At 34.6% G+C, this 15,790-nt stretch overlaps 1 protein-coding gene across 9 annotated transcripts in view; it reads right to left on the bottom strand.

The window, feature by feature from the left end:
• Positions 1 to 10,127: 10,127 nt before the first annotated feature.
• The window catches only part of rdgB (retinal degeneration B), a 336,815-nt gene continuing 331,152 nt past the window's right edge, over positions 10,128 to 15,790 (bottom strand). For all 9 annotated transcript variants that reach the window (XM_083124208.1, XM_083124209.1, XM_083124211.1 and 6 more), the window contains one exon: positions 10,128 to 10,638. Coding sequence is in view for 5 of the 9 variants with exons in the window: in XM_083124203.1 (XP_082980329.1) it covers positions 10,530 to 10,638 (109 nt within the window). In the remaining 4 variants the exon portion in view is untranslated. The remainder of the gene's footprint in view (positions 10,639 to 15,790) is intronic.

The following is a 15,790-nucleotide window of genomic DNA, read 5'->3' as shown; positions in this document are numbered from 1 at the left end:
TCATGGCCCTAGAGTGACCACCCTGCATGAGCATTGATGTATGATGGCCTTACCATTTCTAGCATATTAATTTTTTTCCCTTTCTGCAGTTCTTGGCCCAAACATCGCCCATTCAAAGAAATTTCACATTGCATCATTACAACCAACCCCCTCATTGACAATGCTGAGGAAAACTTGAATTTCTGCTTTTCCTTTACCCATCTTGATTGTTTTAACAGTTCAGTTACACTCAGAATCAGAAGCTTGTTTTCATAGTATTGCATAACATATTAGGCACAATTTTAGATATATTTTGGTTAAATCTTTGAGAGAAGTTGGTTTACCACTGATAAACACGATCTGGCACTGCCTGTTTTGGTGTTTATACTTGCATTTACACCTAATAGGAGATTGACAATTTAAAAATCATAACAGGTTCAATAAAACGAACACAGCACTAGTTTTGCTTGTATTTATTTAAACTCAGTTTTTAGAATAATTCACATGACTAGACTATTTTTTTTTCCACACAATCAACGAACTATTCAAACTTTGAATAACATACAGGTTTTATCCCATAGCTTTTTTAAAGCTAGTTGTATCACATTTGAAAACACTGTTCCATCAAGCCCATTTTTTAAAAGTCAACATTCAAATGAAAAATATTAGATGAGATTTTTATTTTAAAGAAAAGTTATATGCAAAAAACACAATCTGGACAGTCATGTATTGTCATAACTGCAAAGAAAGGTGCATATTGAAGAAATCATGTATTTTCATTGTCACAAAGCAAACTAACATGTTTGACTCTAACATCAGTATCTTTCCATTTTTTTACAAAGTTTTTTTTCACAATTATGTTACAAAAGGAAAAATATATATGTATGCGAGTGGAACACTTAGATTTTAGTATATAAAAATTCTACGTTTTAAACATTACTTGCGTAAATTTCAAAATTATGACTGCATATGCAAATCGAGTGTAAATAATATGCAAACATCAGTTTATTCATTAAAAATTGTCCTTTAATTATTGGTGATCCAAAAAGAATGCAGAAACAATGAATTGATGAAGGACCTGCTTATGTACAGCCAAAGCACATGAACAGAAAGATAACTTTTAGAATGAATGCAACACAACTTATCAACAACTATTCTTGCTCATAAAAATATTTCTCTCTACTCTTCCCGATACTCATTTATAATAGCAACCAGATGCAGCTAATGTAGTTCTGTAAGTGTGTATTTTATCATTCTTTAAGGATGATAGTGCGATGTAATAGCAATTTTGAACTTCATTAGGCAATTGACCTACAGATATCTGTCATGGTTGCCTCAGGGGTGTTCAAATCAAGTAAGGACTTACTTTCATATGCATAAACAAGAATATGATCATGACTAGTTTTTTGTGGTAACATGTTTTGGGTCATTCAATAGCCAGTTATTAAAAATGACAGACAACAGTATCAACGCAAGTATTGTTTTGAGGGTTTCTTATTTTGTTTCAAATCCACTTTATGCACAGATAGACTAATCGGGACTGGACCTACAGATTAAAGTGGAATGCAAACCACACCGGGCATCAAATCTGGGACCCCTTGCTTACAAGGTGATGGCATGACCACTACACCATTGGAGAGGCCCAAATGCAAGTATAGGACAGTGTATTATGACAAAGTGTCTTGTGAAAGAATGAGTGAAGGTGGTGGACATTTGCAGAGGACTTCAATCACAGCGCAGCAATGAAATAATCGCCATAGTGCAAAAGTTTTATGGATATGTCTATAGATTCGTGAGTGACAATCCCAGCTGTTGTTTTTACAAGTCATTAATATGATATTCAGAGTGTAAAGTGCCTCAACCTTCAGAGTGCAAAGTGCCTCAACCTTCAGAGTGCAAAGTGCCTCAACCTTCAGAGTGCAAAGTGCCTCAACCTTCAGAGTGCAAAGTGCCTCAACCTTCAGAGTGTAAAGTTCCTCAACCTTCAGAGTGTAAAGTTCCTCAACCTTCAGTGTAAAGTTCCTCAACCTTCAGAGTGTAAAGTGCCTCAACCTGAATAATTGATACATAGCATGTTCATTTGAGGTGGACATAAATTTTGCCTTCTCTTCCGCAAGATAATTCGTGACCACACAACATTTGCCACATTACCTGCAAGAACATTGCATTGGGAAATAAATGTGGTTTCTACTCAAATGAATGCAAAATCTTACTTCGCACATCTAATCACCTTAGCAATAAAAATGCATTTAAAGTATATTATAGGCTGTTTTTTTTTATAAAAGAATATAGATGCAATAATGAATAATGAAGGGTATGGGGTGGGCATATTTTTAGCTTTATTTCGTATATGTTGTGAACTTTGTTGTTCCATGGATGTGGAAGACTGCTTGATCCATGAAAACCATACCCACAATCTCAATCTGCAAATTTGTAAAACGTAATATAATTTTGGTGCAGAAAGTGATAAAAGAACAATGTGCTACATCATTTTGTCAAAAACTGCTTTCCCTATAATTTGATTAAAATGAACAATAACATATCCAGTTCATTTTACGTCTCTGAATAACAGCTCTTCCGCTGAATGCTGTCAAAACATAAGTAAGCCATTGGGAGGTGGAGAGTGAGTCACAAAGAAGTGTGAAAATAACTGGCTACCAAGTTCACAAAGGTTAGATATTTTAATGCAAATTGTGTATTGCCTCAAGAGTTTTAGAATATCCTTGGTGCCTGACCAATGCTTCTTTTCTACAGATATGTAAGTTTACATTTTACCGAACATCCCCTAGGGAGAATTCACACCAAAGCAACAAACGACAGGCCACACACGTCACTTGAGGATTTCACCAATCAAATGCAGGCTTGTGCTGCTTATCATGCCGCCATGTTGTGAAACATTCTTGCTGATTGGCTCGTTCCCAAGCGACATGTGTTGCTTTGGTGCGAATTCTCTCTTACAATGAAACTGAGTATAAAGCATTTACTACATTTCCTGCACCTGGAAACATCTCACTTCATCTCTACCTTTACCTTAAAGGTACATCCTGTTCAAATGCCTCGCTGTACATGCACACACATGTATATGCACAATAAATATGACACACTCTTTGTCATCTTCAATAATTGACAATTGATCTTGCATCTGATTCTTGTATCATTTGAACCATCTTAAAACTAAATCTACACAGTCACATTTAACAAATATACAGAAATTAAGGTTTATCTTTTTCACTAAGGTTTGATAGGGCATGACAAAAGTTATAACCTGAGACAGCAAAGATGGAGAAAACATACAATATTTCTTCAGGTAAAAAAATGCACTAGAACTTAAAATACTTGTAGAAATAAGCACATACTTTTTTTTAAGAAAAATAAAACTACGTTTTGAGTGTAACAGTCAATTGATAGCCAGGGTAAGTGACTTTTCAATAGTTGGCACATGGTAAGGGGAGTCTCTCATTTTTGTCTCTATTTTTCTACACCAGAGTCCCCTTCCTTTTACTTTCAAGTAACTCCCAGAGTGACTTCATGGCACCGGTCCACACTGAATATCTCAGATTCCACAGGAGATTGAACCTGGGACCTTTAGCACCAGAGGCAAGACCATTACTCACTGTGTTTCATAAAATAAGTAAGAGTGTTAAGTGAAAGGTACACAGCATCACAGAAAATAAATTCAAACTATTACAGGATATTAGCTGCAGGATGTGCAAGGTAAAAATGGCACATGCTTCTAATAAGTAAATGAACACTTTTGGTGTGAATATAAACAGGTGCTCAAATATATCTGAAATTCCATGTAGTCTTTGAAAAGCATGTTTAAAGTAATCGTTTCAAGATGAATAGATTTGATGCTGCAGGGAAATAAATACTCTTTGCTTTGTTTCGTCATTAAAAATTTTCAGCTTAAAACTTTTGTCACATATACTGAAATGTAAATATAATTCCCCAGTTTCCTACTGTATGCAGTAATTCCTTAATTGTATGCTAATGTAGAGTGCAAGGTTTGTACTGAACAGCTGATAACACTACTGCTGATAGGTACCACTATTTCTCAAAGTAAATGATGTAACCATTTTGTATATTTTTAGCTCCAAACATGAGAACAATCGTTAATGTCATTTCAGAGGACTGTTCTTGTAGGAACATTTGAAAGGTAATGCTTGAAGCTTCCAATCGTGAATGTCTGACCAAAACAGTCTCATAAGAAAAATTCTTCATCACTGGAAAACTTTCAATGTTAATCCATGGTGCAACATCCCGTGAGGATTCCTAACTTGCCAGCCTTAGCAGAGGTGGGCAATCATCCAACCAGTTACAGGGTAACGTGTGGTCAGCACGACGAACCCCTAGTTGTCGTCGTAGGTTTTCTCTGACCAGGTTATGCTACCCATTTGTAGCTTCCCAACTTCCTCACAATGGTGGGTGACCATGGGTCCCATACACTAGCCAAAATCTCAGGAGAAAAGTTGTTATGCTTCCCCCCGGAGACTCGACCCAGTGCATGTTCCATAGCCCAAGCCCAAAGCCTGATGTCCACACTGAGGGACAATTTTCGACACGTGTCTGAAATAAACCAAACTTATCTACAAATAATGCATTAGCATGATGTCACTGTTGCTGGTTTGTACCATGTTCACCTACAATGAGCAAAGTAAATAAATACATTTTTGTGTCATATCAGCTTAAGTACTTATGGACACACTAGTACATTCCATTACCAGAACTTTCTATACAACCCTTGCACAGTACCAGCATGAATTCTTAAAATGTTCACTATATTTTCAATCTAAAAACAATGGTATTACAACAGATAGTAGTCAATGTTTCACAAGACATCTAATCTAAATGGTCATGCTTTGGTTTTTACACTTAAACAAGTCTATCTGTTAGGATTAATGTTCCTTTAAAAAAAAAAATGCTGTAATTTTTATACTAACACTCAGACTTGCCAACAATGTTATAGAAAATATTATCTATTAGGAATAACTGGTAGATCAAACTTCAATCCTACAAGGAGATAAAGCACATTTACATAAACATTCTTCTTCTAACAGATTCCAAAACTATGAACTTAATGCAAATTCAATACAAAATAATCATCTGCATAAACTGCCTTATCTACATAAACATATATACACAGAAAGTACTATAACATCCGAAAAACAAAAGAGCTCTTCTATCTTTCAAATGATACAAATGCAGATGAGTGGAATATTGTTATTGTATGTTTGTATAACAACAAAATATATTTATTTATATACGTTTGATACTGGAAATACTTACTCCATGTGCTTGGTCCGATGAGTTTTAAAGAGTTGGAGAACCTGACATGTAATCATATTTATTTTCTCTTTGCATTATATATATGTGACATAGGTTAATTGTAATTAACTTCTGCAAACAAACCACTCTAAATAAATAAATTTTAAATGGAAGAAACTCTAAATACCACACAAAATGAAGAACTTTTATATTTTGCACCTTCATTGTTTCTATGGTGAATATACACAGATCAAGTGCTCAAAGTAAGGGAGAATGGTATTTCCCCAGCTACAGAAATTTATATAAACATCCGACCAGCTGGCTCATTTTCATGTTAAACTTAGGAGCATCCCCAACTTAGCCTCAAGGTTCAAGCAAACATCCCCTCACCTAGTAATTTCCACTTCAAGCACTGAATAGACCAATATGAAATTTTTGCCATTACTGATAAAGTACATATATAAAAATTTCCCAATAACCAATAAATAATCTGCTGATTTTGCATTTAGTACTTTACCAGAAATTTATGTTTAATAAGTTGTAAACCTGAATAATACTTGAAAAATGTAAATACAACAGATATGTTTATTTGAACAGACAATTTTTTGAGCTGGGTGGCATGGTAGAAGGTTTGGAACAAGATTCTTGTTATTTAGCTCAACTTTTCTGCCACTTTTGGCTAATAGTGACGATGAGAATGACTGATAATATGATGAAATTGATGAAGGGACACTCACAAAGAACACCCATGCCCAAGCAGTGATTCGAACCCGGGACCCCTGGCATCATAAGCATGCTGTGCTAATCACTCCACCACAAAGGTCGGCAAAATAAGAATTTAGATGGAACAAGAAATAATGCTGAATCATAAAGTGTCTATTTGGACATGACATACAAACTTAAATACTAGAACATGGAATAGATTTTTTCTTTTTTGACAAAGATTCCCCAACTCTTCAAATATGAAATGATGAATCTGGCATTTAAATCAGATCTGTTCTAATTTCATGTATAATAAAAACTGCATTTCCTACTACTCTGCATCCCCAAAGTTTAGAAATTTTCATTTAATAAAATATTGCATACGTAATGAGCACTCAGCACAAAGATGTGTATATGTGTGTGTATGTGTGTGTGTCTATATATCTAGGTGGAAAAATTACATTCGTTTTTTTTACAGTTAATGAATCACATACATTAATATATATAGATACATATTTTTACTTGATAAAATCACTACCCTAATCCTACTCCACACAGAAATAAACTTTTCAACTTGCTATGTACAGTTCTTTAAAATAATTATCTTCTCTATACATATAGAACTTTTCACAAAAGTTTTCCTTTAGACTGTGTTTCAATAGGAACAGAACATATTTTATCCACTATTAAGAGCAAAAAAAACATACATTCTGAACAACAAACAGTACAGCAGACATTTAATTTCTTCAATTACTAGATTTGACAACAAATATTCTTTTTTATTTGCATTTACTATTTCAGGTAATTTTTAAAGTTTTCTTTAAGAACTCAGAGTGAAAAATAATGCACACAGTATTTAATCCCACTAGTGCCAGTATTTTATCTATCGGCTTCATAGCATTTTGCTCTCTCTCTGTTGTAAAATTTCTTATTTCTTCTAGCAGAAAGGAACCTATCTTCATGTTATTTCTATTGGCGAAAATAGAGCTACAATAGTAACAATGCTTATAATTTAAAATAAAACAAGGCTTAAAAGAGTTTGGCACAACAATATAGGAATGTAAGTGAATAGTAAAAAAATTGCTCATTCTTTTGGAAAAAGCCCAATAATTACAAGAAAATGAAAATATGAAACACATATCATGCACTCTTATTTCACAACACACTCTCTCATATTATACATTCTACAAATTCCTTTTAATTTTTAAGCTTTGTATATCTTGTAACCTATCATTCATTTCTTAAATTTCATTTCTAAGTCCCTAATATTTTAGGATCATATTCTGGTCTAATTCATAACTCATGAATATCATGCGAGCTTATACAAGCTTAAAAAAATATAAAATTAAGTTTTCTCTTAGAAAGAAGATTGTTAAAACTTTGATTCAACCTCATGAAAATTATGCCAAAGTACCCATGAAACTACTTTGAAATGGAATTCTTTCCAGAACACTATTTACTTCTTAATATTGTGCTTAAAATGGCCAATAGATTTTTTCTTTAAATGCAGACATGTTTATTAAATTTCACCCAAAAGTAAAACCCAATCTATGTGAATTGTCTATATTATAAATTTATGGTCATGGGAAAATTTATCATCTGAATAATCGAGGAAATTAATGAAAAATATACTTGAAAGTATTTCAGCACAAGCAAGGTTAAAAATGCAGAGTACTTCAAAAGTACCATACCAAAACAGAAGTATGCAACTACACGTATTTCTGTGACACATTACAGAAAAAAGTGATTAAAAAGTAACTTTTTGTATGGGACCAAACATCATTCCCAAAAACACACATTAAATAAAACACTGGAAAATATACTCTTGTTGAGCATTGTGTATGATTTATTTTCATTTTTCTCTTTTGTTGGTAGTTATATATATAATAAAATCACAGTAGTGTAGCAATTAAATAAAATTAATAACAAATTAACCCATATTTAACCATAAGTAGATTAGAACAGATTCCCCCCCTTTTTTAAGCACATGACAGATCATGCTGCAACCAGTTTTATAACACAGTTCTCGTTATACAGGTAAATCATTTTATAACTTTTCAGTTTTTCCCTAAATTATAACCATTGAACAGAAGGTTCATAATGGCTGGCCTGCACATTTCAATAAGCTCATTTCATTACACAGCTGGTGCAATCCATGTAGATAATATTAAATTTTTGCATTTTCTCCATTGTTATTATTCTTATTTCTCTACTTTTTCAGCATGAAATGTACATTGTCTGTCTTAATATAAAGCAAGAAAACTTTGAACGTTAAGATCTGGTTTGAGCAATTCATCGAAATTGTCTTCCTTAATAATGTAATTTGTTTTGAAGCATAGAACCCCTCCATTCAGAATTTCAAAATGTTACATGTGCTTAACAATTTTACCCAGAACAACCATGTCAGTGTTTGGTCTCAAAACGATGCCTTGCTCTGCTTGGGTTCTTGTAACCAAAAATAAATCTGTTTGATAGCGCCTGCGCCATTATTCTACTGCTAATATCTAGGCAATAGGGCATTCACTTTGAACAAACATTTGTATGGTTGCTGTAGAAAAATTTGCACATTCAATTGCTTAAAATCCTGGATGTTTGTAGCGTTCTTTAGAATGAGAATCATTGTAAAATGGCATTTCTGACAAAAGTACAAGGCTCATAAGGGTAAAATATAAATTATTTGACTTGTCAATTGTATTTCTCTCCTAGTGTACTGAAATGAATCACTATGAAATTAAAGCACAGTCATTATTATTATTATTGGTAATGTTTCAATAGTTGACAGGATTTTCATCAGTGTAAAATTTCCCTAAGTTTTTCAGAAATGTCCAATTATGGTAATTTTGGCTCTACATTTACCTTTATGCCCCCTAAAAACGATCTTAAACGCCCCAATGAAAAACTGTGAATAAACCCCTGATTATACTGAAAGATATTTTATAGCAAAGGATATGCTATAAATGTTGTCAATAATAATAAAAAGTGTTAATGCGTAATTTTATAGTGAATTAATGTCATTTTTTAAAGCCAGTAATAAACTTACCAAGCATTGCGTACAGTTAAGAATATGACTCATCAAAAGTTAATGTGCTAAAGAGTCTGCTGCGGGAAAATTAAAAATACAGACTTTCCGAGATTTAACACAAACCAATGTTTTGTTTGTATCTTGTTGTTTCTTACATTTATCTCGTACACTGTAAATTACAACTGAGAAACAATATTTTCAATTGAATGGATCTACATCATGCTCTTAAATGCTGCTCAAGCTTAGTATAAAATCTCCATAGGACAATGGACTGCACAATATGCATATTTACATGTCAGTATTAGCAGGTAAAAATAATTTCTTTGCAGCACTTAGTCTGAGAAAGCATTTTAGGTTTCAAATATATTAGGGTATGTAGATTAGCTTTGAAGGACTTTTCATTCTTTCCATCTTTACTATGAGCTTGTGACTGTGAAAGGTGACAATTGACAAGTGGACCAGATTTCTATCGAAATTTAAACCAAGTAAATATTTTTGCTCTTTCCTTTTTTTCCTTGTAAGTTGTTACTTGTTGACTTTTGCTCAGTGTTCCTAACTCACCGACTTTACATGTATGAACCACAGTCAACATGAAACAAATACATGTTTATTGCAAGTTAACTGTGGTTTGCAAATACAAAATCATTCAGCTGGCAACATTAGAAGATCCCATATTGTTTCTTCAGTCTCTATTGGATGAAACAAGATAATTTACACATATATTTTAAATTAACTAAAAAAATCTACAATCCATGGATCACTGTTCAAAGTAGCCAGCTAGAATTTTTGTTCAGAGTAGCCAGCTACAATTTTTGTTTCTTCAAGCAAAGTTCTGATAGCTAAAAGTGAGCAAATTCATGAATTGTTCCCAATAGCTTTTTTTTCCGATTTCGCTCATGAACTTGAGTTGTAGTGGAAGAAATAAGATATTAACAGGCTCTTCCAAATGGTTACAGAAGAGGTACCAGTGGAGAAACTCAAAGTCTGCACTTGGAGATACTTGGGGGACGTTATTTTTGCACAAATAACTCTTGCAGGCTACAAAATTAGAAGCTCATGAAAGGAACTTGCACCTCATGATACACCCATACTTTAGTTCTTTTTAATAACCATTGCAAATACCAGATGCATACATTCCAACAAAATAAAAAACACTAAGTCATGTCAACATAAACAAGGTATCTTTTTCAGTCGCACTCAAAGCATTTACATACATTCATACATTACAGATCTATACAAACTGGTGTGAACACATATCGAAACATGTCCATATGACTTTCGCTTTTTCTACAGGAAAAGGGAAGAGGATAATTGTGACCTACAGAAACAGATCTAACTATGCAATAATCTTAAATAAGTCCCATATACTACAACTTCAAACATAATACAGAACTGTCTCATAATTTCCAACTGTTGCTGTCCAAAGTGCAGCACTTAAAGATCCTTATTTTCAACACCGGTTACAAATTTAGAAATAAAAATTTGCACTCCACAACAATGACACATTTTCCTGCACTAAATTTAATGAAAACACAAAACTGCACTGGAGGAAAAAAACACGTCACACCTTTTCTGGTGACACTGGGGAGCGTAGCAGGGGGCTTCGTGTTTTTATAATGGTGCCGTCTGCAGAAGCTTTCAGAGAATATGAAGAAGTTCTCTTAGCCGACCTATAAATAATCAGATAAGATGGATGAGTTGGAATGACAATTCAAAATACTTGTATTATAAAATCAAGTACAGTGGGATCCATGAGTATTGCCATGCAAATTGTCCATCACCATGTTTGTGCACTTTATTTGACACAATAAGAGCTTCAAGAATTAAAATAAAACTGAAAACAAGCTGTTGATTGATTGTTTTATTTTACTTCGCGTTTTGTGCCTCTTGGCTAATTTGCAAAGATGGGGATGAGGGATGAAATTGATGAATGGACATTTTTCAAACAACCATGCCCGAGCAGGATTCGAACCCGGGACCCTTCTAGTGTCGCAGCGCAATGTGCTATCCACTCGGCCACAGGGTCCAGCAAAACAAGCTGTTGACAACTTCTGCACGAGCATACATAAAAATCCATCACTTAAAAACACACAGGATGTAAGAGAAAAAATAATGAAAATAGTCATGGACAATTTGCATGGTAATACTCATGGATCCCACTGTACAACTCACACGAAACCTAAATCTTCTTTATTTCTATCCACATGTGCAAATACCTGAAACCTCTACGAAGTTTCAAAAATTAAACATGATTTGCATCTAATATTATAGTAGATCACTCCTCACTTTCGCAATTAAATAGATAGAACAGAGATGATAATTAAACAAGTACAAATTGGAAAAGAGTGTTATGGTGGTCATAAGTCCCCTTTCGGATTAATTTTCTTTAAAAATAAGTAATTTTCATTATTTTGACCACTTTCCTACCAATGTCGACCTTCAAAATACTTTTCCAGCAGGCTGACATCCGTTACAACTTTTTGGTTGGGCCTATGCACGCAAGCACACACAGACATGGAATTTTCAGAAAGCACTATTTGAAAACAATAAGCACCTTGAAGAAAGGTCTTGAGTTCAAATTCCGAGTACAGTATGAATGTTTATAACTTTCCTCATCACTACCATGAATTCATTAGCCATATTTATTGTCACATCACAATTAAAGTTAAAAAAACAGAAAAGTAACGTGAAATGGCAAAAATGTAAATTAGTACAGCAAGAAAACAGATATGAGGTTTTGTGTACGTACTTTGACCATTAAAGTTTTTCACTGTACTTTGACAAAGTACAATACACCAAACCCCACCCCACCACAAATATACAAATTTGAGATTGTTAGGATTATGAAAATACATTGATGAGTTCTCAAACTTGTGGACAAGAGATTAGTGTATTTAAATACTACTAAAACAAAAAAGAGAGGTTTATTATTTTTTTTTACGTAATTTCATTCCTTACTGAAGAAAAAGGAAATGTTTCCAGTAACTCGTTCGCAGACAAAATACTCACTTTCTCATTTTATAAATAATAAGACTTGAATCCATATGCTATTATACATTAATATAATGCGTAAAATATGTGATGTAAATATTGGAATTACTCCCCCGAGCTTCTCAGGAGAAATGAAAGAGAATCGTGAGATACCAATGCTCTATCACTCTAATAAGCAATAGACTGGGGTACCTGAAAGCATGGACTTTCAACCATTGCACTGGCTGGAGGGTTCGAGGTGAGGGGGTGGGGTTGGGGGTGTAAACACATAAATCTTCCCTTCCTTTTCTGCGGCAGCCTCTACCTGAAACTGGTCTGGCGGTCGAAAAGCCCACTAGAGTCGCTCCTTCCAGCCTGCTTGGCAATCGTACCGAGGGGTGAGAAGCGTGTGAAAAGAAGTGTTGCATATGAACTGTGGCTTTGAAAATACAATAAATATTGCGATTTAAAAATAATTAGATGTCTAAGATCATTGATCTATCACTGCTAGACTCACTAGTCCTCAGTGCACATCACTGGTTTCATGTTGTTTTGAGCTTGATACTGCATGTGTATAGTCTATAATTGCCTATTCTGAGGTTTATGTCTATTTTGCATAATGTTGGCAAAATCCTTTTTTTTCCTCTCCTGCTTTTGATGCTTTGACTCTCTCAACAGTACATTGAAGAAGGTAATATTTTGTTTTTATCTAACCACCATTTATCATCATCACGAATAGCCAAATGTAACAGAAAAGCAATACAAAAATAAGAAAAATACAAAATATTCAATTGAATAAGTTTGTAAATCAGTAGGAAACTGAATAAGAAGTTCACGTTCACCGTCTATTTTGGTGCATTTTATTAAGTGTCTGTATTCATAAATTTTGTTACCTATTTACATCCTTATTTTATAAGATTTTAGTGCCAATAAATATGCATCCCACACACCAGTTTTAGAGCAATGTGGAAGATTTTGAAAGCAATAATAAAGTGAAAGAACAACATTGATGTTGGATATCCTATCTTGTTCCCCACCTCCACCTTGTTTAGTGATAGATATGATGCCATATTATATGCAAAGTAATACAAGTTGCAACTGTGGGTCCAGTATACTGTTAGGACATCTTGTAAGTTGTTTTGTTTTAGGTCCATTTTATGCACAGATTGACTAATCGAGACTAGACCTCCAGTTTAAAGTGGGATCCGAATGAATATGTGCCTCCACATATTCCAGTACAGTCCTGTGCGAATTAATCAGAACATGATGTATCTAAAGATATCTGTTTGGCGGTTAAGCGGATAAGTTTACTTTTCATTTTTTCCACGCAAATTTTCCACAGCTATATGCTGACCTTGGCACTGCTTGCTTCAGTATCCAGATAGCTGGTGCCCATTTTGCACGTGTATGTGAAATCTTAAGGTGTTAACAAGTGTTTTAGATTGATTTGTTTTAGTTTAAGTATTACTGGTGTAAATAACTTGCATAATATGGTGATATGCACTGCACTCCAACCAAGCACTCCTTTAGAATTAGAAGCCATTCAATCAAAGGAATAAAGGTCACAGATGTTTGAAGATAACAATATGCAAAACACTACACGTTAGCTACTTATGTTCCTCTACTGTAGACCACACTGTAGTCAGCTGTGAATTACTGAATATTACTATGCCACAGTTCATAGTAATAGTAGAGAAGGCATATTGTTGAGGAAAATCAGAACAGAGACTAAAAAAGGGACCGTCCCAGCTAATATGGGACATCTGGTCCCCTTACACGTGAGCCACGTTTATAGAATAAAAACTTTAAAATATTGTACGAGGTGTAGGAGAGGCCAGGGGGTGAAGTGAGGTAGGTAAAGATAAAGTTCCCTGTGCATATCGCACTGTCATAAAGACACATTTAGGGGATTTAGGGCCCCACATATTCTCGATCTTGGCCATTTTGGAGGTGATATGATGAGCACCACACCCCAGTCACCTTTACCCCCAGGTACCCACTGATTTGAGGCTGAGGGAGCCCCATAGCCACTTTATGTGGGACAAGGCTGGAAGAAGTGAGGGCAAGTCAACAAATATTGAGACTGAGGTAACTGATGTAAATTCAAAGACAATGAACTGAAGTTCTTAAAGTATGTAGGTACCTCCGATGACTAGTATGGCACTGCATTGGCATAGTCATGATTGCAAAAAATTAATTTTACCTTTTCTTTGAATGGCTCCAAATTCTTCAAATATTTTCGAATCTGTTTACACTCAGGGTGTCTACAAATTTGTAAAATCAAAATTTCCTGACTTTCACAGACCAAGAACCAAAATATTTCAGACCATATTATTAGGGCAATTAGTGTACGTGAACATGTCTGGAAGAAGATAGCAATATTTTAGCTACACCTACAATCTCCCTTAACCAAGTTTTTGAATATTAATTTAAAATGTAAAGATAACAATGAGAAGGAAAACTACAGCAATTGACTGTTGGGTAGGGAGACGGGAAGGAAGTAAGTAAGTATCAGGGGTGAGCTTTTATGTGGTATTGATGATGAATAATTTGCACATGTTTGTGAAGAGTTAAGGTGGTAACAAGTGTTTTAGATTGTTTTGTATTAGTTTACGTATTACTGGTGCTTTTCTGCAGTCTAATAATGCCACGCTATACATACAATTTTAAACAACGAATTTTTATATACGACTCTTACGTCACTACAAATTCTTGTAGGGAAGTTAGAAGGCGTTTTGCATCAAAATTTCCAGATGCTCCTGCTCCACACAGAGACAGTGTTTGACAACTTGTGAACAAATTTAGGGAAATAGGGTCTGTTCTTGATAGGAAGCAAAGGGTGAAACGGCACGTGCTTACTAAAGAGAAACTAGATGACATTGGAGCATGATTGGATTCGAACATACTCCTCAAAAATCCCTCTGGCACATTGCACAAGAAACAGACATTTCTATGACATCTGCGTAGTGCGCTACCAAGCTTTTAAACATGAACTCATACATTAGAAGAATTGAAAGAAAACATCAGGAGAGAAATTGAAGCAATATTGGAAGAGGAACTGATACGTGTTAGTGAAAATTTTCTATAAAGATGTCGTAAATGTGTGGAAGCAGGAGGACGACATTTCCAACACCTCTTGTAACATGGTACGTGCTAATTTTAATTTTAACTGTCCATGTAATTGTACAAGCTTATTTCATTACATAGCTAGCAGTTCCAGTTACGTGGATGTAGCATCCAGCTTGCTGGCAGACGTGCTCTCACTGCTGCTCCATGGAAGATTTGACTGTGAAAAGCATTATAGTATCAATAATACATAATTATGACACAATTTACTAATACATATTTTAATCCCAATAACTATCTTCCAATTCCCCCCCAAACATGGAAGTGGTAAATTCCAATGCTGTATATTGATAAATTAGGGTGGGCAGTACAAACGTAAGGCATCATGTAAGTTTGACTAACATGTATTCCCCCCCCTCTCTCTTTCTCTCTCTTACCTTGTGTAGAAAGTGATTTGAAAGCAAAGAATTCATCCAATCCATCATAATCATCGAATCCAGTAATTCGAATTTTTCTCACAGATTATTTATGCTGTAAGTGTGACCTTTTCGAACACACTCAAATGTCAATTTCCCTCCTGAATAGTACACCCTGGAAACTACATTCTTGTAGGCAAATGAATCTCTGGTGCCTGTAACCACAGTCAAAATAATCCTATTGGTGTTTTGTGTCTCCTTGCGTGTTTGTGTTCGTCCCTTCATAACATTCATCTAATTACCATTCAACCTCACCGTCACCACTGTTCAAAAGGAGCAGAAAATCGACTTGAAATATAACAATGAGTCA

The sequence above is a fragment of the Lepisma saccharinum genome, chromosome 6 (assembly GCF_977018435.1).
Source record: "Lepisma saccharinum chromosome 6, izLepSacc3.1, whole genome shotgun sequence".
NCBI lineage: Eukaryota > Metazoa > Arthropoda > Insecta > Zygentoma > Lepismatidae > Lepisma > Lepisma saccharinum.
The sequence above is the reverse complement of the archived record's forward strand: the minus strand, read 5'-3'. Positions and strand labels throughout refer to the sequence as shown.